At 34.1% G+C, this 25,556-nt stretch overlaps 3 protein-coding genes across 5 annotated transcripts in view; 2 read left to right on the top strand and 1 right to left on the bottom strand.

Annotated features, from left to right (window-relative positions):
* The first annotated feature begins 3,899 nt into the window (after positions 1 to 3,899).
* LOC139985558 (uncharacterized) lies at positions 3,900 to 7,591 on the top strand. 2 transcript variants are annotated; one of them, XM_072000090.1, is made up of 4 exons: positions 3,900 to 4,479; positions 4,636 to 4,717; positions 4,867 to 4,976; positions 6,605 to 7,591. In XM_072000090.1, the coding sequence occupies exons 1-4, from the start codon at positions 4,428 to 4,430 to the stop codon at positions 6,670 to 6,672; spliced, it is 312 nt and encodes a 103-aa protein (XP_071856191.1). In that variant the 5' UTR covers positions 3,900 to 4,427; the 3' UTR covers positions 6,673 to 7,591. The 2 variants fall into 2 exon arrangements, with proteins under 2 accessions (XP_071856191.1, XP_073968299.1); XM_074112198.1 differs by lacking the exon at positions 6,605 to 7,591 and having other exon boundaries at positions 3,922 to 4,479; positions 4,867 to 5,987.
* Positions 7,592 to 9,497: 1,906 nt separating this feature from the next.
* LOC139985538 (protein LLP homolog) lies at positions 9,498 to 10,574 on the top strand. 2 transcript variants are annotated; one of them, XM_072000049.1, is made up of 3 exons: positions 9,498 to 9,671; positions 9,879 to 10,142; positions 10,217 to 10,574. In XM_072000049.1, exons 2-3 carry the CDS (start codon positions 9,983 to 9,985, stop codon positions 10,474 to 10,476), a joined length of 420 nt encoding a protein of 139 aa, XP_071856150.1. In that variant the 5' UTR covers positions 9,498 to 9,671; positions 9,879 to 9,982; the 3' UTR covers positions 10,477 to 10,574. The 2 variants fall into 2 exon arrangements, with proteins under 2 accessions (XP_071856150.1, XP_071856141.1); XM_072000040.1 differs by having other exon boundaries at positions 9,513 to 9,671; positions 9,968 to 10,142.
* Positions 10,575 to 10,620: 46 nt separating this feature from the next.
* The window catches only part of Slow (epidermal growth factor-like protein slowdown), a 31,656-nt gene continuing 16,720 nt past the window's right edge, over positions 10,621 to 25,556 (bottom strand). The window contains exons 2-9 of the mRNA XM_071999795.1: positions 17,162 to 17,227; positions 16,892 to 16,992; positions 16,380 to 16,475; positions 13,086 to 13,211; positions 11,947 to 12,036; positions 11,733 to 11,812; positions 11,058 to 11,165; positions 10,621 to 10,988 (exon numbers count right to left, since the gene is read on the bottom strand). Coding sequence (XP_071855896.1) covers positions 10,821 to 10,988; positions 11,058 to 11,165; positions 11,733 to 11,812; positions 11,947 to 12,036; positions 13,086 to 13,211; positions 16,380 to 16,475; positions 16,892 to 16,992; positions 17,162 to 17,227 — 835 coding nt within the window. The 3' untranslated portion in view covers positions 10,621 to 10,820. The remainder of the gene's footprint in view (positions 10,989 to 11,057; positions 11,166 to 11,732; positions 11,813 to 11,946; positions 12,037 to 13,085; positions 13,212 to 16,379; positions 16,476 to 16,891; positions 16,993 to 17,161; positions 17,228 to 25,556) is intronic.

The following is a 25,556-nucleotide window of genomic DNA, read 5'->3' as shown; positions in this document are numbered from 1 at the left end:
ATTCTTCTAACATTTCAGACGCGTTATATTCGTTCGAGACAATGGCACGCGCTGTAAAAATGGCTCATCGTTGTGGAAGACTATTCATGAAATACAATGACAGCAGCCACCCTCCGTCGCGTAGGCTCTTACATAATACACGTCTAAAGCTTAAACGAGTTTAATTGGCTCTCCCATTGTTTTTCAAACGGATGAACTAATGAAAGGGTTCACGCGAAAGTTGCATTCGTCGAGTAACAGATACTAAAATAAAACATGGCTCAAACGCTGTTATGTTACAATTTGTTCTATAAAAAATGTAAATGTTCTATAAAAAAAAAATCTACATAGAAGAAATTAGATAGTAGAAAATCCCCAGCTACGCCTATAATTTCTAGATACATCTTTTACTAATTAAGACATACATATAATATTGACAGGAAGTTTCTAAAAGTCATCTCCTGGAACTTTATAGAGCTCATGAAATTCAATTGTTTCACCTTCGTAGAATCGACGATTCTTCATGGCACGCTATAACTCATCCGAATCGCCACTCCTATAAGATACTACGAAACACTATCAAACGTGTTTTATTAATCATATCATGAGACGATCAAGTTCCGTCATCGCTCTAGTATGAATACGTTACGTAGGTTCTACGAGCCACTCGGCTCGGGTCACACGGAGACGAGGTCAGTGTAGCATAATGTCCTTGTGCCATATCGCGGTTCACATTCTCATAGAATCGACTGAAACGAAAGCACCGGCGATCTAGAAACGAAACCAGGTTTCGCGCGCTCAGCGAGACTTCGCGCATTCGTCTCTTTCTTAGTCGTTCGTTGCTAGATACTGAAAGCGATAGAGCAGCGAAACGATTCGCGATACCGCGTGAAAAAGGGGCCAGCAGCCACTACGAATGTACGGAGAGAGTACATTCACGATTACGACAAAGGCCGTTGCACTCAAGTGCATCGAACCTGTCGTTATTCGCGGTTCGGCGATCCGGCATAAACGATTTTTCGACGAAGGAGAATCAACGTCGCTGAAAAATTAGCGAACCATTAGCAATTCTGAGAAATGGAAATAAAAAGAAGAAGAAGCTGGAGAAAAGGATTTGATTTGTAATAAGAACTAAGGAAGAAGTCGACTGAAGTTGAAATGAAAGTTGTAGAAATATCTAGGTATAGAAAATGGAAATTTAAAGAGATATTTTCAACAAAACAAGGATTTGGGTGGCATAAGATTTAGGTTTCAAGAAAGTAGGAATTCTAATTATTTTTTACAATCGTCAATGAACATCTCTTGGGCAAGGTGCAATTTGTATCTAACATTTGCTATTAATTACTCGATTAGCTGATTTGTAGCTACAGCTCTTTCCGTGTAATTTTATAAATGATCTCCTTCATTTACAATATGATAGATGGTGAATTCAACCTTGCAATAGTTTACTTGCTGTCAGACATTAAGTTTCGAACGTTTAATCATATTCTATGTCGGCGCTGCAACCAAATGTAGTATTTACGTAACTGTACATGTCGACGATAGTGTAATTGTTAAACTCTTTGTTAACCTTTTTAGATGACCTAATCAGAGAATGACGTTTTTAATTAGAAGTCGTTACCGGTATCAATTTCAAGAATTTCCTGATGCAGCTAGACGTGATGTTGATTTTGTTCAATTACAACCTGAAATATCCACCGATTTTTTACACGCTCACTCATCTTTTGCTCGTTAGATTCCCTATCGTTTGCTCTTAAGTATAATCGACTGTGGATTTGGTAGTGATTAGCTGTTATGTAACATTAAAATTTAATACATCATTTTCACAAACCCAAAAGATACTTAAACTTAAGTTATTGTATGAAACTTAAACAAGCTAAAAAATAATATTGAAAATGCTATATTTTGTTTTAGGAATTATTTCCATGTAACAAGATAATAACAACGTAGATTTCACATAGAGAATTTTACATTTGACTAATAGCTGAATGTTTATTGAAAATGGTTTGTAATCTTTCAACTGACATGTTTCAATCAGTAGGTAATAACTATATAGTAGAATATGCTACCTACTTTGCAAAGAAGGGAGAGAAAGCTGTTTAAGAAAATTTTCCAAAGGAAGACAAATGGAATGTCATTTATCATAGCTACGTTTCTTATCATACACGCCAAAGCATAATTTGCGACGTAATCAAGGTTTTCAACCGACCTACTGTGCCAAATCATATACCAACCTAACGAGACCAATTTTCGTGAGCATCGGTATCGACAAACAGAACATCACGAAGGAGAAGGATCAGGTTGTCGTAGCTCGCAAAATCTCTGACAATTTGTAGCACGGAAGTCGTTCAGGGCAAACCGCTTAGAGGGATCGTAAGTATTACTTACTCCTCGTTAAAGCCTGAAGATGACATCGTCGACATCCGCCGTTAACAAACTACTTGCGCCAACAATGCGAAAAAACAGAGTGGTCTCTCTCGGCCCACGTACATATACCGGAGCACTCCAGTCTCGCTTTGGGCTATTACTACATTAACGAGTCACTTCGTACTTTTATACAACACCGACACCACTCCCTGATAAGAGTTCTCTTGATGATAGTGGGTTTACATGTCTTGTCGGTACGCCGGTGATTCCGTTTCTTGCACAGTGCAATTGCTTTTTATCTTCGTGTACTAGTTGATTCATATCTAACGCACCTATGGACAAGTGCATATTACGAAAGCGAAAATTTTAATTGAATCGTTTTGAAATAAAATATTGATAATAGATTTACTTTAATTCTTCGTACCGTATTAATTTATGCGAAGAAATGAGAAATATATGTATTTATCTAAAGTATTTTTCATAATCCCGACATTTTCCAAGATAACCTCAATGTGACGAGACTCTGGGTAAAAGCAATTGTATCTTTTGCTTCAAATCACTGCCAACTGAAAAATAATAACCTGCGTCTATCGTCTTACTTTACATGCACTTTACAGAAAAATTTCTCTATAGACAATTTTGTGACTTCGATACAATAGGTTTACTACTAGATGTCGCAGCGGGCTATAAATTAAACTTCACTAGATGTAGATCGTGCATCTATACGAATGCACAAAATAATAATTGGGGTAGGAGATACGCGTCGTTCGAGGAGTCACCACGTGAAAACTGAACGCGTATAAATATGTTACAAGTGGGGTGAAAAGTAGATCAGAACATCTAAATACCAACGGTGGACGTACGTCGTGACTTAGAAAGTGTTAATCGTGAAATTGACCGACGTTTCCGTTTACGTTGTACTCTCGGTAGAACTGGTTTATCACTATGCTACGTGTACATTGATAAATAAATCTATCAGTGTGCATGCCTCTTGAAAGTGTGTTTATCTAAATTAAATATCGTTTGCTACTGAGAACGTGATAAGGGTAATGAAAATACGCCAACGCATTTTCGCGTTTGAGATCAAGTGAAACTGGAGCTTGACACAAATAGGGAAAACGCACATATTATATATTTTCAGTTACGCTTGTCATGCAGAGGAAAACACGAGGAATCGCAAACTTGCAAACTTTTCTTTCTATGATTTTATGAATAGTTTAATTTTCTACGAGAAGTTTGACCAAAGGATAGAATAATTGCTTGAAAAGTTCTTGTTGTGGTTAGAAAGCTGGCCATGTGTGTATAATAAATAGTAATATCGTAAGAATATGTAAATTATTAGAAATTTATGTTAAATTATGTGTATATGATTGTAGAGTATGTATAAAACAAACATATGCTAGTAACAAGCCAAGGATACCATACTGTTTACATGTTTATCTTCCATGTGTCTAAGTATAAATACACATACGTATATATAACGAAATATTTTTTAAATGTAAGATTCTATTACTCTAATATTTTTAATATTTGAAAATAGATTTATTACTTATTATTCTATAAATAAATTTCATATTGTAGTTTGTAAATAGAACATGTTTTAAATTGCGTAAAAATATCATTACAGTGTTCAAAATTTATACTAGTACACATCAAATTTTTTATTTTCAATTTATTTGACAATTGATTTAAAACTATTATATTTATTTCCATGTTCGAATAGAAATTCGAAATTTGGTCAAATAAACTTTACCAGTAATGTGATCGACTAGTCATGTCACTGTAGTCAATTCAGTCTCTTTCGCGATATTAATTTTTAAATACATATTTGATATTTAAATTAGAAAGAACTATTAAATTAAAAACTTCAAGAAATATAATAATATTTTTTCCAATTTTTAAGCAGATATTTCATTTAAGAAACTACAAGATAAAAATTTATACTTAAATTTCATAATTTCAGGAATTAAATATATATATAATGATATACGAAATTTGAATTCCGTGCGCGGTGCTGATTGGAAGAGTAATTTTGTCGTATCAGCCAATCAGAAATTAACTAAACGATTCTGTAGACGCGAATGTCATTCTCCCGCCGAAAACTGTGGCATAAACATTACGATCCAGATTCAGGTACGTGATTTTCGTTGCGTAGTACATATTTCCACTATCATTTAAAGGTTATCGTTAGTCTTATTCAATCAATACGTGTTTATGTAATATCTTTAGTTATATTAATTAAATAATAACATTTATAATACTACATGCTTTGTTGCAAATTTTGTACAGCATTCACTAACACTACGAGACTACGAAGTTTGATGATTCATTCCTTCGTGGTGGCGATTTCTGAGCTCCAAGAGTCAAAAATGTAAGCAATCTTTGAATATTGTGCTTTAAATAATTGTATTTTATGTTTGTTATTTCAATTATTACCAATTATGAAAAAATGTAACTGACACAGTGTCTTTAAGAATAAATTATAAAAATATTTTTTGAAATAAATATATTTTGTTAAAGATTTTTCACATTACGCCATGGAATGCAGTGGGTCTTTTTTTATGACTGCCTTTGCGATAGCTTGGGACGATTTACTGCAGCGTTGGTGGTAACATCCTTCGCATCTAATCGTGAGTTGCATGAATTTTTGTTCCTCCGGTCACTCAATCATGTCGTAGGATGAAAGGTCCGAATCGACACGGGTGACTGGTTGTATTACGTAGAATTGTATGCGAGTATAGTGACTGCGAGTATTTATTATATTCGTGAGTAGTAACACTTTGTATTTTAACGTCTTATTTACTAGCTTAGGATAGATCTTCCTGCACATTGCATTTTTTATATTACCAATATGATATTGGTGATAAAGATTTTATATTAATAACATTAATATAATGTTAACAACTGGTAGGAACAATATTATATTGATAATTATTCTTTGATAATTGCATCACCAGAATTACTTTTAAAATACGATTATGTATATCCATAAGAATATACATGAGACATGAATATTTGAATCTATAATAAATATTAAAATGATATTGATTATTTCATAGCGGAGAAGTTTGATATCCTCCGATTTTGTTTCAATTATTGCACAATAATAATAATAAAAATTCATAATATATAAAATAATGTATAAAATAAATAATTTAGTAATAAATCATCTTTAATTTTATCTTCTATTTCACTACTATCTTAATTTGCATAATTCTTTGATCTTCATATTATAAACTGGAGTATAATTTAAATTGTGTAATAAAGTATTAGAGTTCAGTTCCTTCCGTATGAAAGTATATTAAATGTTATGTGCAAGAAGAAACTTCGCGACAGATAAATTTCTGAATTAAAGCAACAAGTTTTGAACACTGCTTTTATACTTTTTAAAATATGCTTTGATGAAGAAATAACCTGAGATTATTTACATTAATATTAAATTCAGAATCAGTTATAAAATAAATTTCTTGTTCATTTCCAAGCTTTTTCTTTCTAAAATTTTAATAATTCATTAAATCTACAGTAGATACAAAGTACATACGTGGAATACACTAATCATTTTTTAGCTCAGGATTTTCAGGTTCAACCTTTTCCGTGTTCATTGCCAGGAGTTCATTCACATGACCAGGTGTTACTCTGGTGTACTTTGTAAAATAGGCAATGGGCACGATCATAGTTCATAAATTTATAATAATTTTTCAGCGATTGACGATGCGTTAACGTATTGTGCACGACGTATTTTCGGCATTCTGTGTGTGTGACTAGGATGTGGAATTACGTCATTTTGACTACATAATATTAAATAGTAAAAATATTATAATAATAGTATAATTTACAAATATTAGTTCAATCAAGAACTGTAATAATAACCAGATTTGCTATTAAGTATAACAAATTGTAGATAGTAATATTATTAATCTTATCATCAAATTAGAATGATAGTACCAAATCTTTACCTACCATTACACATACGACATGCAATACATACAATGAATTTTTTGAAAGATATACATACACTTTTGATCATCAATTTTCATAATTAAAATTAAAATTTATGTATCTTTACCGCGTTTAACGCAATGGTCGCTAGACTTCGTCAGTCGATTTCAGGAAAATGATAAATAAATTAAATTGTACAAATAGTGTACCAAACAAACAAGTTATGTGTGAAAATCGTGCAATGAGTGAGTTGGTAAGCTTGTGTTTTATTATTTTCTAATTAATTAAATTAATAAGTTATTTTTTGCTTTACGATTAGAGAATATCGAGCCTAGGTGTAAGTTTCAATGGGCATTGCGCTCGAAGAAAGAAGAGGCTAGAAGCTGAAGAGGCCCGGCAAATTGCCATGGAAGAGGGCAACTATTAATGATTTCCCATCCTCTGGATCATTCAGGGCATAGGAAGTCATTCTTGTTACTACTTTGTCACTATGCTCACTTTTAATATTTGTAGTAGTAGTAGTAGTAGTAGTAGTATTAATTTGTTTCTTGGCTGAAGTACATTCCGGCCTACCATAATTTTGGGCAAATCGCGTTTTGTTTTATTAATATTACGAATAATTGATATCTATTAGTTTGGTCCGAAATTTCCCGTTCTAAATCAGAGTTACGAAAAACAATTGATTTCGATTATAATTAACGTTGCGATAGAATAATGATCGTTTTTGCCTCATTGTATATACGTATTTCTTATTATGAATAATTAGAATTTATTAAAGAGTGATATTAGAACTTGACACGTTTTTGTTCATCTAAAGTTGAATTAAAGAGATGTAAATTTTTAATCAATTCTGTAATGCTGTGGTTTGTTGTTATCGCGAATATTTGAAGTAACTTTCCATTCATACAGAAATAGTGATTTTTATTTAATTCATTTTGAAATTTTGTATTGCAACTAGTATTCTAACGCGATTCCTTAAATTATTTTTACAATTAGTTGATAGTTGCATTGATAGAATATCGCGTTTTCTAATTAGTGTTGCGCCTGTGAAAATGCCCAAAATTGTTCCACTGGGATTGTGGAAGTATATTCTTACTTTTAGATCACCTGATGTAGCTAAAAAATAGCTGCACAGATGTGGTCATATATCAGCAACCTCCAACATGGTTGTACTGGGTTTTCCGCTATTAGTGTTGCGTATACTTAAATATGAGTATATTGATTAGTTTGTATTAATATTACGTAAATAATTAAAACACTCTATTGTCGTGTATGTTTTCGAGATTTAAACAACTTTTTTTTATTTTTTATTTTTTCATCAATACATTGATATTGCATATGATAAATCATTGCGGTTTATTTTGACAATTTTGTATGTTATATGTAAATCTACTGATACATTAGTGTCACAAGATAGAAAAAATGTTCCACTCATAATTTCGAGTGGATGATTTGTTCTAAGTTGGTTTATTTTTCAGCACTTTTTTTTTATAAGAGCATCTGTTACTGAAAATATATCTGTTTAGTATTTATGAATATTTCTAACTTGGCTTAAGGATGATTTAAAATTAAATACATATCAAGTACATAAGGAAAAGTAATATTGAAAAATTTGAATTATATAATTTGAAAAGTTTCTAAAAAATTAAATAAATAGTGATAAGAAAAATAGTGATAATTAAGTTTGTAATATTTTGCAGTGTGTTAATATATATGTATGTGTGTAAAATGAATTCTTTACATTTCTAAAAGATGGAAGTTAGAAATTCTTTAATCTTTGTATAAATAGGATTTATAAAAAGAAACCTTTAGATTTCTGATAGGTGAGGCTTATAAAATTCCTATTTAATCTTTATTGTTATATATATAAGAGAAGGGAAAGAGAGGGAAGGGAAAATTCTTAGGCTTTTAATAGGCAGGTTAAATTAGATGTACAGTTTGGTAGGAGGTATCTTTAAATTAAATTACATATGCAATTAGGTAGCATATTTTTAAATTAAGTTAGATTTATAATTAGGCAAGTGTTTTAAGTCAAAATCTTAGCTCATATATAGGTATTTGTAAGTAGGTAGGAAGGAAGACACTGATGAACAATAGAACTAGAAGGATGACTAAAATGAGCAATTCGTAATTTTTCATAGAAATTTTATAGATTTACAACAGTACATTTTTAGAGGCTTGAATATTTTTTAAGACGTATAGAGGTAGAATCTTATTCCTCTGCTTATATTATATATTTTTTCGTATACCTTTCATTATGATCTTTTTGACAAAAATTCAGATTTTATATTTTTTATATAAAATGCAAAGAAAGAATGCATCCAAATACATCCAAACCAGCTGGCTGCTGAAACGAGCAAAACCTATATAAAAAGAAGACTAAGAAAAAAACATCCCACTGACCTCATTAAAGAAATAAAATAGACAAACTGGAAGATGGTGTCCCGCTGAGGGCAGCAATCCACATGTTATTTAGTAATAAAATTAGAATAATTTATCAAATGTCCAGCTGGACAAATTGTAAAGCAGAAATTAAAAAATACGAACAAAAAAGAAACTTCAGTCGTCGATAGTTTTAATGTTAATCTCTGCCTAAATAAAATATATTAGTAATCGAAAAAAATGATTGATCGTTTTCTAAACACACGTATAAAGGATTCGGTTGAAAATGAAAGTATTTTTGGATAGAGGAGCTTCCTATTCATAGCAATTTCCACGTGGCGAGAGCTAGGTAATCGGTGTTAAATATTTAATAAATACATTGTACTGTATCATTATGAATAATGGCTATGATACAGTTATGAATTATATAACAAATATTATAAACTGATTAGTCGTGCTCTCAATTATTAATTGTACAGTTTAAAATTGTAAAGTATACATATGCAGAATCTTTCAGTAAGATATTATACATAAAAATCAGAAAAAGTATTATTCCTTGAAGTTTGCATACTATAGCATACTAAATCATCTATAGCATAGTAAATTTTTTAAATAGATTTTCGACAATTATAAGATATTTTGTCCTATATGTTATTTATTAACATTTCATGGTAAAATTTATTATTAATTCCATCTATCGTTACAGTCTTATTCTATACTGAATCGATAATAGTGGAAATGACACTAAAGTGGTAAAAACGGTTTCTAGTGCATTGAGTTCTAGTTCTATTTCTTACATTGTTCATGCTGTATAACTTTATTTTATAATATCGACCTGTAGAGATCGCCACTTAACGCAGTGAAATTGAAACACATTCGAGGTTAGGATTTCCATTGTCAGGACTGTTAGAAATCCTTTACAATTTATTCCACGTGTTCCGGATTTTTAGTACGTGATATAGTACTTTTTACGAAGATATTTTGGGAGAATATAATTTCTTAAAGTAGGTATTATTCGTGCAATTAATTGTTTTTAATTTTATATCTTCGAATATATTATATATATTTGTACATAGTTCGAGGTTATATCACTATCAAACAGTATATTAATTCCTGTGTATTATTAATTAATAAGTGTTCAACATCAATGCAGTTGTTCATTTTTAATATTCTTATGTTCATTAAAAATAAATTTAATATTATCTGTAATGATAAAATTAGAATTCTATATTCGGTACTCGGATAATGTATCACTATTTAGATAAAATATAATTAATTTACCATTACGATTATGATTTAGATATATAAAAACAAAATGGGAAAATCATTGCGTAGTAAATGGAAGAGGAAGTGTAGAGCAATTAAAAGGGAACGTTATGCAGTAAAAGAATTAGAAAGATTAAAAAAGACATTAGGTATTGATGGGAATAAGGTACAAGATATTGAAATGGCAGAAATATCAAAAATTGCTACAGGTAATGCACAGTTCTGCTTAATATGTTACTATTTTTACATAATGACTTGAATTGATTTTAACATTTTTCTCAAGTTGTTGATGCCAAGACAATAAAGGAAAATGCAAAAGTTAACAATGACACCAAAGCCGATGATGAAAAAATGGATGTAGACACTAATAAAAGGATATATAATAAAAAAACAATGTTGGATCAGTATGGAAATTATCCTGTATGGATGAACAAACGAAATATTGCGAAGATCAAGAAGAGTAGAGCAAAAAATCAAAAGGGAAGCTTAAAGCCATCTAAGAGGTTAACAAGGAGACAGAGGATCGCAATGAAAGAAAAGTAAATCTTCTATATAAAATTGATAGCATTGATTAATACTGTTCTTTACTTTTGTATTAGTAAGTAACAGAAGTAAATTGTATTATTATAGTAAAATGTTATTAATTATGTTATGTGAATCAACAAACATCATTCGAGTTTCTTTTCCATTTTATTATAAAGCTGAATACAAATAATCATAATGATTATTTAAGTTAGAATTCTACTATATTCTAAATTCTACTATACTAAATAAAGTATCATAAAAGCTAAAGAGATGGCAGTGATAGTATGCAATTTTCTCACATAAATATTACATCTATGGGCAATGTCCAATCTTTTAGACACTTTTCTTTCGCTATAACGACGTTAAAACTTCATCGAGCCATTGTTCATTGGTATCGCTGATCTGCAACGTAATCTTAAACGATTTTCCAGTTCCACCACTCTACTTGTTAAATGTTGCATTTTTCTTCTCTCTAATTCGTATTCTCTCAATTTGCTCCTCATTTGATATATCTCCTGCTGCATGAGTTGCTATAAACAGAACTGCGTTTTTAAACAGAAGTATATATTTTATGAGACATTAATAAAGTGGTAACTAACCACATTTTCGATAGATCTCTTCATTTCGTTAATAGTTTCAACCACAGATGCAACTTTGACAGTCATGTCCGTCGTTTCTGTATCTCTCTTCTTCCCTTTTGCGAATTGCTAAGGATATAATAAGCGGTGAATATAATACATGACATCATTTCATTATGCAAACATTTCATGATCGTGATTTTTACTTCTATCACGTAAATTTATAATTATTTTTATCTGAATCTTCTTTATTTTAACGAATTATCTATTCTTGAATGTTGCTTCAAAAATTGTAATGTATTTAATGTATTTAACTTTAAACACTATTGAGTGTTTCCCACTCGTACAAAATATTAATATCCATCTTTGCTGGTTGGTTTAATAGAGCCGCTTATAAATAAAATAAAAGTTTGAAAAAAACTATGACATACCAAATGCACTTATATTAAAGAATTCTTTAAATCTCCAAGATATTAGAAAATCAGCCCCAACTAGTTCCCATTTCATTAACACCAAAACTGGAATCAAACTGTTTTCCAAGTTTCTACATAATTCATACATGACCATAACGATCGGAATAGACTTTACAATAAGAAGGAAATCCTTCAACCTGCTGCATCCGCGTTTCTATCGTCTCGCGAGCGTATCTCTCCCTTATAAGTCAAATAACACATGGCAATCCATTGTCTGGCATACCTTTTCGAGCTTGGTAAGCCTTTTCAGTATAATCTCATAGTCCTGATCGAGGTCATCGTCAGTCACCTCGTTTTCCGTATCTGTAAATAGGAGTCTCTGATATTGTCATTTAACTACAGAATTCACAATATGCTTGCATTTAAGGCAATAATATTGGAGAAATGAGAGCAAGAAGAAAGAGAGGCAAAGAACAGAGGAATTTACAATTACAAACCATGCGACGAGATCGCCGGACGCTTCGTCGTTGTTGTTTCGTGGAAATCATTCTCCAAGTCTCGAGCTTCGAACGCCGTATCTTCGGTGACTGAAAAAGAGATAGAAGCGTGATCAAAGTGGAAGTAATCTGATCCGCGAGCAGATCCTCAGGTTTAGGACGAGGATTGCTGTTTCCGGTTCTTGTAAGACTGCGAGATATTGATACTGAAGACGTAATGTACGTTTACGATGTGCAGCATTTCGCTTGACGCTATTGCATACTGTTGCGTACTGTTTGAAAAGAAATTTGATCTCGTAATAAATTTATTCAAAGATCGTCTCTTTCTACCTTATAGAGCAAGTGGCAGTGCCTTTATTACGATGCTTTAGTTCTATCTGTAGTTTATGATTAAAGCTGATGGAAACAATATAATACTTTGATATTCTATTACAGTAAGAATGGATACAGTAAAAATGGTTCAAAATTACTGACATTTGTATCAGGGAAAGGAATTACATTTATTGTCAGGGATATTAAAACAGCAGGAGGATTGTAGGAATACAATCTTTTTTTTTTTAATGTTCTTTTATAATATAATCTCTAGAGTTATTCCTAATAAAATTATGATTGGAACTTTCATTTAAATAGGTCACACTTTACACTCTTCGTCCGTGTCCTGTATTACGCAATGGCTTTGTCACATTTTAAGCTGAAAATCACTCCAGCTTAAAATTTAGGTCAATCTACCACATGTCAGTCTGTTTTCTGAAGCTCAGCCAATTTCGAGCGATCTTGAACTTGACCATCGACAACCTTTTTCTTCTCACATAGTCAGACCTCGTGTAGATGACACTGAAGTTCAAGATCAATGGGAACGATGTGACAAAACGGTATCGTCCGTTCGATAAAAATAACATCGTAGTTGATTTATCTAAAATTCGAGAACCTACGATGGGACGAGAACAACAAGAAGCCATTTAAAAACTTGTTATTCGCTGGTGCTAACAGCGTATGTGTAACGTTTCATAGACAGCTTGTAAATTGGTCGAAAAGTGCTACTTCGTGTGTTTCTCAGTAGTATATTAGTCACTGTCGAGAAATCTCGAAAACAAATTCGTCTTTGACAGTCGAGTAGAATTTTTCCAACGATTACTCACTATTCTTTCGACAGGACTGGCCGTCTTTTTGTAGTTGGAAACCGGGTCTGCAGTGGCACTCGTAGGTTCCGGGTAGGTTTCTGCAAAGTTGATCGCAGGGCTTCTCTGTCACGCACTCGTCGATGTCTGTAACGTTGGTAGACAAGTTATGCTAATTCGTGCAAAAATTAATTGCATAAACGTGACAGCTGCACGCTACCGACTGATCCATCGCGAAGTCCTTCGATTTCCGGCCAGTAGTATTGCGCAAATTCTCCGCAATGAAACGCTGCCTTTCGTTGGTCCGATGAATTTCTCGAAATGAGTTCGAGGATTTTACAGAATAAATTACTGGCAATGTAGATTGGTCGTTTAGTTGGTGAGTGATCGAGGATAAGTGGAGAAAGGTGGGGATCCGTGCCATTTAAAGTAACTTGCTCATTGATCAACTTAAAAAAATGAGGCGAGTATAAAGGAAATTGAGTGCTCTTTCAACGTCTAAGATTTGTATAAATCATTTCGGCTTAATTATACGAAGGGCACATTTTATTCGCATATTCCGTATAGCTTTGATAGCATTCTATATCGTAGAAAGTGAAACGCGATCAAATTTTTCTATTCAACGTGTTTAATATTGAGTTATTGTTTGATCGATGATAGTATTAAAGTAATATTACAATAATTTAAATAATTTTAATAATAATACACTATTAAACGGTATGTACGCGTACGATAGAAAAATGAATAGCGATAGATCAGTTTGAATTTTAACCAAAATCGATATTTTTTAAACTTGCAAAGGACCTAACTATGATACGCCAAATTTTTGCCAATGAAATAAGATATTCTTCCCTTAGCTCTATTATAATTCTTGGGTTTCTTCTCAACCTTACTTTCTCTTCTATTGGATTGACAGCTAAGTGATGGCAGATTTTTTCATTGGGGGTAATGACAAAATTTGCAATCACTTAGTTACCAACCCAATAGAAGAGAAAGTAAGGTTGAGAAGAAACCCAAGAATTTTTTCATTGGGGCTAATGACAAAATTCGCAGTCACTTACTTGCCAACCCAATAGAAGAGAAAGTAAGGTTGAGAAGAAACCCAAGAATTTTTTCATCGGGGGTAATGACAAAATTCGCAATCACTAAGTTGCCAACCCAATAGAAGAGAAAGTAAGGTTGAGAAGAAACCCAAGAATTATTTCTTGAGGGGTAATGACAAAATTCGCAGTCACTTACTTGCCAACCCAATAGAAGAGAAAGTAAGGTTGAGAAGAAACCCAAGAATTATTTCATGAGGGGTAATGACAAAATTCACAATCACTTAGTTGCCAACCTAATAGAAGAGAAAGTAAGGTTGAGAAGAAACCCAAGAATTATTTCACTGGGGTAATGACAAAATTCGCAATCACCTAGTTGCCAACCCAATAGAAGAGAAAGTAAGGTTGAGAAGAAACCCAAGAATTTTTTCATCGGGGGTAATGACAAAATTCACAATCACTTAGTTGCCAACCCAATAGAAGAGAAAGTAAGGTTGAGAAGAAACCCAAGAATTTTTTCACTGGGGTAATGACAAAATTCACAATCACTAAGTTGCCAACCCAATAGAAGAGAAAGTAAGGTTGAGAAGAAACCCAAGAATTTTTTCACTGGGGTAATGACAAAATTCGCAATCACTTAGTTACCAATCGAATAGAAGAGAAAGTAAGGTTGAGAAGAAACCCAAGAATTTTTTCACTGGGGGTAATGACAAAATTCGCAATCACTTAGTTGCCAACCCAATAGAAGAGAAAGTAAGGTTGAGAAGAAACCCAAGAATTTTTTCACTGGGGTAATGACAAAATTCGCAATCACCTAGTTGCCAACCCAATAGAAGAGAAAGTAAGGTTGAGAAGAAACCGAAGAATTTTTTCATCGGGGGTAATGACAAAATTTGCAATCACTTAGTTACCAATCGAATAGAAGAGAAAGTAAGGTTGAGAAGAAACCCAAGAATTTTTTCACTGGGGTAATGACAAAATTCGCAATCACTAAGTTGCCAACCCAATAGAAGAGAAAGTAAGGTTGAGAAGAAACCCAAGAATTTTTTCACTGGGGCTAATGACAAAATTCGCAGTCACTAAGTTGCCAACCCAATAGAAGAGAAAGTAATGTTGAGAAGAAACCCAAGAATTTTTTCATCGGGGGTAATGACAAAATTCACAATCACTTAGTTGCCAATCGAATAGAAGAGAAAGTAAGGTTGAGAAGAAACCCAAGAATTTTTTCATCGGGGGTAATGACAAAATTCGCAATCACTTAGTTGCCAACCCAATATATAATTTAATGCAAGTATAAGAAAATTATCGTTGATATCGAATAGTATCCTATTTTAATTATTATTTTTCGAAGCTAGAAAACTATTTTAAAGAAACGAACGGATCCTGATCGGATCCTAAGATTTGTCCTCTCTTTGTTCCTCTATGGTAGGGCTGAACAACACGTTCTATCGTAAAATTATGAAAGCTTCAAGGATATTTCCTTAGAGAGTGTTGAAACTCCTTGTAAAGGATTTTTCTATCGAATTGAGAGCGGCACGTCGACACGACTCGCTTCGCCCTGGTAATTAGAATGACCGCATAGCTTAATGAAATCGCTCGTAAATCTATCGAAAGCAGCCTAGCTACTGGACACTACAATACGTTTGGTCGGCATGGTATTCGCGCAATGCCATCGACCTGCGTATCGGCCTACGTCAATTTAATTACGCCTAACGATTCTGGTTACGAGGACGTGTTTCCGAGCCGCGAATATCGATTACGGATATTTTACGATTTAACGACGCTCGTTGTTTGCATCGTTAGCTTGACGGAGGTTCGTTTACTTCTACGGCACCCGGGGCCTCGCCTAAATAAGGAGCAAGGTGACGTTGCTCGCAATTGTGCAGTTTAGATTTGAACGTGAGAATCGAAGCGTTTGAAAATGCTTCGTTCTAGTGACAGTCGAATCAGAATATTTGATTTTACGTTAATAGCAAAGAATAAATTCAAATTTAGGTTAATTTTAGGGAAAAAAAATTTTTTAATTCTTATTTTTTAATATTCTCATTGTTTCTTTTAATATATTAATCTTTGCGATGAAAGTATAGTTGGTATTTATATAAGATATTTTAATTTAGACGTCGTTATACGAAATTGTAACAAGACATGTCTGCAAGAAAGTTAATAGAGCGAAGTTGGTAATAAAATGTAAAGCAGGAAAGGTGTTAGACACGTAACGTTGATTAGCATTCGGAATGACAATTTAGAGTCGATTTGTATTCGTGTTAGACATTACCTGTCTGGCACTGGTTGCCGGTAAATCCTTTGGGACACGTGCACCTGCCAGGAGAGGTACACACACCTCCGTTTAAGCATGGGGAAGGGCAAGTAGCTGAAAAGCAATTAAATTCACGTACCGATAACCTGATACATAATTATTCGTTATCGACTAATAAATATCTTGCATGTCCATAAAAGATTTTTGTTCTACATTTCACATCTAGACAAATCAAGTCATCAAATTTTTCTTATTATTTTTCGCATTTTTAATAACAATCGAACGAGTCGTTGCAATGAACGGTTCTATTTCCAGTAATTTAAATAATCCAACAAAAACCAACTGAAAATTTATCGAAATTAAATAACTTTTTTAAACGTACCATAAGTTAATAGTCAACTAATATTCGTAGCAATAAACTTCAATTACAAGAATACAAATTTCGACTTATTAACTTGACAGTTCTTTCATATCCGTATAAAGTTAACATTTTATGGAGATGTTTAGAATGCCTATGATCGTTTACTCACGTTTATTACATCCAAAACTCAAGCGAGTCGCCTGTGTCCATCCAGGACAGCACAAGAAAACGGAAGATGAATCGGTCTTAACATTAATAACATTAATATACCTAAAAATAATCGGACTTGATCGTGCGAAATAATACTAATCTTCTTCGTAACAGTTATAATCTTAAATCTAAATATTTTAATCGCTTATGTCGATGTTTACTAAATAAATACACATCTACGAGAATCTATAAAGAAACATCTCGTTTTACAGAAACGTTTTTAATTTACCTAATTTGTCCATTTCGATGATGATGATTGACAGAGTTGGGAACTGATCTGCTACAAACTCGTCTCCTAAAACACAAGGAAAATATCTGCATATAAGAAGAAATTCTTAAAGTATAAGAAGAATACCTTTACGCAACGAGAAAATAAAGAATGCATAATAATATTATTAGTACGAAGAGCTGCAGGAATTGGACGTACGAAAGAAAGTGACACTTTATACAGCGTTTATTATTCGAGGACCAGCTCTCCCTTAACGTATTTCGAGCACGCAAATCCCTGTGGCTTTATATTTGTTATTGAGATTTATGCCATCCATACAAACACATTGTCAAACGGTGACAAGACGAAATTAAATTAATGAATTGATTGTTTTGATAGCGATCGCAGCCGATACGACACGGTACACGCCTTCATTTGCATCTCGTCGAGTCGATATGGAAATGAAAAACGTTAAATGCAGAGAAGATAATTTCGACGAGTACGTTTAAGCTTCGATTCGATAAATGCGAGGGTAACAGGCTTGGAAAGCGAGGCTACATTGTAAAAGGAACGTCGAATGATCGCTATCGTGTCCTAAGGGATTATTCGATAGCTTTCGTTGTAGCTAATCTTCTTTGACAGCTGTTATTACTTGCATCGTGATCGATTTTATTATAGTCGAATCAGTTAAACCGATCGATCGATACACACCCATGATTTCGTTTCAGATGATTTCGAATGAACTCAGCAGCGAATTATTTTCATCCTGTGCTGTAGCCACCGATTTTCGCGATTTCATTTAACCGTCTAAAGCTTTCTCATGCAAATCGCGCGCACTTTGTTACGATTTTGTATTTTTATTGATTTTTCTAATACATCGTATACACACTTGATCGTCGACATAATCGCGAATATTATATTCGCGAAGGTGACAGAAAGATTCTTCTACAATGACAAGATTTCTATTCGAAAATCGTAGTGTATATTTGTAATAAAAGCTTAAGTACCTATAATGGAAATTACAAAAATTCCACATCGTCTTGCTCAAGAATATTAAGTGTCTGCTTGTTAAAATGCAAAAAATAATACGATGACAGCTATGATATTTAGTATCGAAGGCGCTCCTTTCTCTTTGTACTTGAGTATCTCGCGTAGAACTTACATAAAAGAGAGGATACACGACGCTTCGGTTTACATAAACGCGCGAGGTTCATCCGTAATTGAACATTGAGACTTTCCCAGAGTATCTTTTACACTCGAAAGCGTCGACCAGTTTTAACTACAATTACTTAGCTGACAGGATGTTCTCGGTTAACAAGCATTCGCCTCTATTACTTTCATTTTCACCGTCATCAATCACTCCGTCACATTTACATTTTGAACCAAAGGCAAATATTATTCTTGTTCTTTGATATATCCAATATATTCCACGGGAAATAATCTTTTTTAGAACATTTTTTATTCTATAATTACATGTATAACTTTCCGGTTAAGAAACCATGCGGTTAACGGATAAAACTGCTTCGCTATAGAAAAGTGGAAAGTATGACATATATCGTGTTCTTTCTGTGTAATCCTCGAATGTAACATCGTTGAATCGCAATGGAAAGTGGAAGATCGGTCTGCTAAAATTTCGAACGCTGATATCTCGCTACTTGTTCTGTACGGTTCGATATGTCGACTAGAAATTACACGAATGCGAGAGAACGGGACGATTCAGTGCGCACGAACGCGCGCGAATCGCGCATGATTGGGCGACGAGATCCGATCCCGCACAGCGGAACCACTTCGTCATCGTCGACTCGCGAGAAAATTGCATTTTGCTGTGTCGCTGTCATGTTCGTTGAAACGCGACACGACATTTACTGTCGCAACACCAACCACGTGCTTCGCATCGCGAGACGTCTACTTTTCTTGCCCTGTGTGCCATTTTGTTTGTCGCAAAGACATACCAAGGGCGCGAAGAAGTCGTTCAAATAAGAAGGTTGTTCGATTAAAAGTGTCACAGACTGAGACGAATAGTTGTTCTGAATTTAGAAAAGAAACTAGGTATCGTGGTTGCTGTCATTAATTTATGTCTCTCGAATTGAGTAAATCACGCATTAATTAATTATACCGAAAGATGGGAATTAAACGCACTACGAAAGATAGTTTATCGTTTAATTGTGAAATTACGAATTATTTCCTTATGTAACAATTAATTCCTCGCTGCGTTATTTTTGTACCTATTAAGAAATGAACTATTCCCTTCCTGCGTAATTCCCACGTTCTCCAGATCCGGCAGGTGTACAGAACAAGATGAGGTCTTTAAACGACGTCAAGGATGCTCGTAAAATCTGTCTGTTAAAGACGAGTCTCGTATTTGCCTACGGATTATCTGCGCCAGAAAGGATCAGAGGGATTAGCGCGGTAGGTGATCCAGGTTAGCGGATCGTGTAGGTTCTGTCAGACAGGTAGCGTATCCGACATCGGCTCATTTCCTTTGAGCTGGATATAATATTCATGATGATGGTGCACATTGTTTTCACGTCCACGAAAATCAATCTCTCCTTCTAGAAATCACAGATTCCATATTGATCTATGAACGTGTTGTCGATTCACGTAATAGAGACACGAATGTACAGGAAAAACAAATTTTTGTTTAAAATAAAAATAAATAAACAAAGGGAAGAAAATCAAATAAATGTCGTTAAAGCCAGGCATAATTTAAATACAGTGAAAGTTATTCTTTGGGCTTCTGGAATTTTCACTGGTGTTGTCGATGCTCGAGATTATTCTGGTTAATAAATTATGGATGCTTTCGAACGCCTACGTGGGTAAATACTACTCCGTTTAACTCTAGACGACACGATAAGTTTCCGTATAACGTTCGATGATCGTGATCTATTCACGGCAGCGGGATTATCGTAATTCGGAAAAATAAATATCCGCTGTCGCGACGAGCTAACATCAAATCGTTCCCAGAGCGTATTCCGTTCGTAGAAAAATCCTTCGGAACACGTTGCGACGGAGGTTCAGATACGGTTCGGAGGACATTCGCGTGGGAATACTGGTTCGGGTGCTTTGGTGGCCATACTGAACGTTGCGCGCTGATAACGTCCAGCATGCTCGGTCCACGACATTGAACGAGAGAAACGATGAGGTTAAATGCACATTCGCGAATCCTTTCTGAAAATAACGCGTGTAAGTTGTTGTAGCTAACTTGTACTTGCAACTAATTGTATGATTTACGGATTACATTCTTTCTAATAAAAGCGACAGCTCATTCTGACATAATACTGATTTCAACAAATACCACCATTTTCTTCTCAAATATTACTTATTTTTTATACGAAGTTTGATATATTTTTTAACGATTTCTTCAAAACGAAGAGAAATACATCCCTAGGAGCTTATGAAATTTTCCATTTCTTACAACTATTTTGCAATGAGTGGTCAAATTCGTCTTAAAAAAGAATGAATTCGAATGAAATAGAAAGATACAGACCTATAACAACTTCTTTTAACCATTTCTTCAAAACGAAGAAAAATACATCCCTAGGAGCTTATGAAATTTTCCATTTCTTAATACTATTTTGCAATGAGTGGTCAAAATCTTCTTAAAAAAAATGAATTCGAATGAAATAGAAAGATACAGACCTATAACAACTTTTTTTAACCATTTCTTCAAAACAAAGAGAAATACATCCCTAAGAGCTTATGAAATTTTCCATTTCTTACAACTATTTTGCAATGAGTCGTCAAATTCGTCTTAAAAAAGAATGAATTCGAATGAAATAGAAAGATACAGACCTACAACAACTTTTTTTAATCATTTCTTCAAAACGAAGAGAAATACATCCCTAGGAGCTTATGAAGTTTTTCGTTTCTTACTACTATTTCGCAATGAGTCGTCAAAATCTTCTTAAAAAAAATGAATTCGAATGAAATAGAAAGATACAGACCTACAACAACTTTTTTTAACCATTTCTTCAAAACGAAGAGAAATACATCCCTAGGAGCTTATGAAATTTTCCATTTCTTACAACTATTTTGCAATGAGTCAAATTCTTCTTAAAAAAGAATTAATTCGAATGAAATAGAAAGATACAGACCTATAACAACTTCTTTTAACCATTTCTTCAAAACGAAGAGAAATACATCCCTAGGAGCTTATGAAATTTTCCATTTCTTAATACTATTTTGCAATGAGTCCTCAAATTCTTCTTAAAAAAGAATGAATTCGAATGAAATTGAAAGATACAGACCTATAACAACTTCTTTTAACCATTTCTTCAAAACGAAGAGAAATATATCCCTAGGAGCTTATGAAATTTTCCATTTCTTACTACTATTTCGCAATGAGTCTTCAAATTCTTCTTAAAAAAGAATTAATTCGAATGAAATAGAAAGATACAGACCTATAACAACTTCTTTTAACCATTTCTTCAAAACGAAGAGAAATACATCCCTAGGAGCTTATGAAATTTTCCATTTCTTACAACTATTTTGCAATGAGTCGTCAAAATCTTCTTAAAAAGAATTAATTCGAATGAAATAGAAAGATACAGACCTATAACAACTTCTTTTAACCATTTCTTCAAAACGAAGAGAAATATATCCCTAAGAGCTTATGAAGTTTTCCGTTTCTTAATACTATTTTGCAATGAGTCGTCAAATTCTTCTTAGAAAAGAATTAATTCGAATAAAATAGAAAGATACAGACCTATAACAACTTCTTTTAACCATTTCTTCAAAACGAAGAGAAATACATCCCTAGGAGCTTATGAAATTTTCCATTTCTTACAACTATTTTGCAATGAGTGGTCAAATTCGTCTTAAAAAAGAATGAATTCGAATGAAATTGAAAGATACAGACCTATAACAACTTCTTTTAACCATTTCTTCAAAACGAAGAGAAATATATCCCTAAGAGCTTATGAAATTTTCCATTTCTTACTACTATTTCGCAATGAGTCTTCAAATTCTTCTTAAAAAAGAATTAATTCGAATGAAATAGAAAGATACAGACCTATAACAACTTCTTTTAACCATTTCTTCAAAACGAAGAGAAATACATCCCTAGGAGCTTATGAAGTTTTCCGTTTCTTACTACTATTTCGCAATGAGTCGTCAAATTCGTCTTAAAAAAGAATGAATTCGAATGAAATAGAAAGATACAGACCTATAACAACTTCTTTTAACCATTTCTTCAAAACGAAGAGAAATATATCCCTAAGAGCTTATGAAATTTTCCATTTCTTACTACTATTTCGCAATGAGTCTTCAAATTCTTCTTAAAAAAGAATTAATTCGAATGAAATAGAAAGATACAGACCTATAACAACTTCTTTTAACCATTTCTTCAAAACGAAGAGAAATACATCCCTAGGAGCTTATGAAGTTTTCCGTTTCTTACTACTATTTCGCAATGAGTCGTCAAATTCGTCTTAAAAAAGAATGAATTCGAATGAAATAGAAAGATACAGACCTATAACAACTTCTTTTAACCATTTCTTCAAAACGAAGAGAAATACATCCCTAGGAGCTTATGAAATTTTCCATTTCTTACAACTATTTCGCAATGAGTGGTCAAATTCTTCTTAGAAAAGAATGAATTCGAATGAAATAGAAAGATACAGACCTACAACAACTATACGACGTATATACATAGTGTACGAAGTTGGAGTATCGTACTCGTAACTCGAGAAAACGTTTCACTTTTCATCGTACAGGCCTTAAGTTCATCGAGAGCGAAGACTTCTAATGCGTTCTAGGAACTTTCTCCGTTAGCGAAGAGAACCGGCTTGGAAGAGAGAAAAAAGATGAGGAAACGTACGAAGAAGTCGCGTGTAATAAAATTAATGTCGATTAGCGAAGGCGCCGTCGCGTGATACCGCTCGCAAGCTTCTTTGAGGTGATAAATTTTCAATGAATTACCGCATCGACGGCTCGCGTGTCCGCGACTCTCTTAGAAGTACATACTTCCGAAACCTTAACGGTGATCTCGCATGTTTTCCACTTCTAGCCGCGCTACAGGCGAACGTAGCGTCGAGTTATGGTTGCCATTCGTTATTACCCTTGCCCGGTTAGACTATCTATTGCTCACGACCGATATTTTCACGACCATAGGTGAACAACGTTCCGCGAAACCGAACTTTCTCTGGGTCACTAATATGCCACAAGGTTTACAGATAAAAGAGCATCGAGATTCTAACATGATCACAACATTTATCCTGAACAATTTTTGCGAACGTGTACGTACTATGCGCGCTATAGAGAACTTTTTGAAATCTCATTAGTACTGTAACGAGAACATGACTATTATGCATTTAGTGGTTGTTGAGATTATTAGATGTGTGAACAAAGGAACGCGTGGATAAATTGTAAGGTAGAAAATATGTTTTAATACAGAAGTGTAAATACAAATAGAAATATAATTTGAGCTGGTCCAGGTCCGCACGCTAGCAGCATTACCCTCTGACCGAAAGCTCCGAAGCCATCGTCGCCTGTCTACTGTTTATGGTCTCGTCCCAGTCTTTTGTCTATACGCTGTCGATAGCTTCAGTGCTTGAGAAAACTAAAAAGACCAGATGTAGAGTTTTCTTAGAAGTGGTGACCGCTTCAACCAGTGGTAAAATTTGAAACCAATTGGAGAACGTACATGACAGTTACAAGATATTTATTGTAAAATCAGCAATTATCAAACGCGTACACATTGTATCACTGATACAACATAAATACGACATGTAGCTACATTAGAGATGTACAACGGACGACATCACCAAACCGGTTGATGCATCGATATTACGGAATCGGAAGAAAAATGCGAATAACATATCGCGTACACTATCCGCGGCAAAATCTATACGTTCAGCGAGTTAGTATCGATTAATCTCGCATCCTCTATCGATCTTTAATTGAACCATAAATATTCAGCTTTACTTTCGCCTGATGATACTCGTAAACAGCGCGCATAATCACAGATACACGGGGCGAATTTTCAACGTTGAAGCCGTACGTTATCATCGCATGCCGGTAAACCGTCGTCGCGCGTTGTCCCGATCGTGACAACACGCTTTGCACGCTCGTTTCGACGTTGCCGCCAGTGATAAACATCGATTCTTTATTGTACGATCTCGTGGACTTTACCCCACCGATTCCTCTTCTACTTTCTCGACAATGGCGCTTCAGACTAACGTTGGTTAGTTTATGGTTTCGATGGGTTGTCAGTAGATTATGAAAAATTTAAATGTACAAAAATATACAGAACGATCGTGTATATAACAGTACGCAAACATGTTAAAAATATTCGAAGCAAAGTACTCGTTATAATATTGAAAAAGCGAAAGAAATAAAAGAGAAAGAATATTTTAAGATTGTTTAGAGGATTAAAGGAATTCTCAAGATAAATAATACCGTAAGATACAAGGAAATTTTGTTTTCTTTTTTGTAACCTTATAAATTCTTTATCATTTGTTCAGATGGACATTCCTGGACAAGATGCTGTGTCCAAATAAAATAGTAAAATATTTTAAAATTTCTTTAGGATAAGAATCGGTAATTAAACTGATCAAAGTAAGCAGTTGATAGTAAAAAGGAACGAAAAAGGTCAATTTTACGAGCAATCAGAAGTTGGCTGCAAAGCACACAAAACACGAAGAGAGGCGTTCTCGAGACGTTCGCATGGAAGAACAAAGAAATAGCCGGACGAAGTGAAGTGGCACTCGTGCTCGACCAGCACAATTCGCTGGTTCGAAAGTTTTCCAAACAGCATGGCCGGTCATTGGCTACTCGTTTTGAGTCGCTATAACTGATCAAACACAGCCTCGGCTATCGCGACACCTAATTTTTCGTCGCCGCTTGAAAACGTCATTCACGTTGCCTAATCCCCTCGACACGAAGTCGATTAATCACGAGGAAATCTGTTCTTGAAAGCTCTCTATAAGACTAAAAGATTTGTTATTATCGCGGTTTAATGAATAACGTCGGCGATAGTTGATTTACTGCATGTAAGATTCGGTTTGCTGAATTATCGTTCTTAAAGCGAATTAAAAAGAAGGTCGTTAATCAAAGTTATCCTTTAATTCGAGTAAATTTGTAAACTATCGGTACATGAATCTATTCAGATTAGATAGATAAATAACGAGCTCGACACGTTCCGACGATGTTGCTTTAATAGCGAACGCTTTATCCGGCTGATTTATAAAACGTTGGGTCGCGCGGCGATGCAATTTTATCGGCGAGTTATTTCACGCAAACGGTCGATTTCTCGGAAATCCAGGCCGTGCCTTAATACTTGGGTGGTTAATCGTGCGCGATGCAATAATTCTGGCCGTTACGTTCGTGTCATCCCATCTCCCTCGCGACGGAACACGCGTGCAAAGCGGGGCGCGCGCGAAAAACGGAAAAATAAAGCAACGCGGAACGGACGTCG

The sequence above is a fragment of the Bombus fervidus genome, chromosome 1 (assembly GCF_041682495.2).
Source record: "Bombus fervidus isolate BK054 chromosome 1, iyBomFerv1, whole genome shotgun sequence".
NCBI lineage: Eukaryota > Metazoa > Arthropoda > Insecta > Hymenoptera > Apidae > Bombus > Bombus fervidus.
Note: the sequence above shows the minus strand (reverse complement) of the source record. Positions and strands in the feature narration are given on the sequence as shown.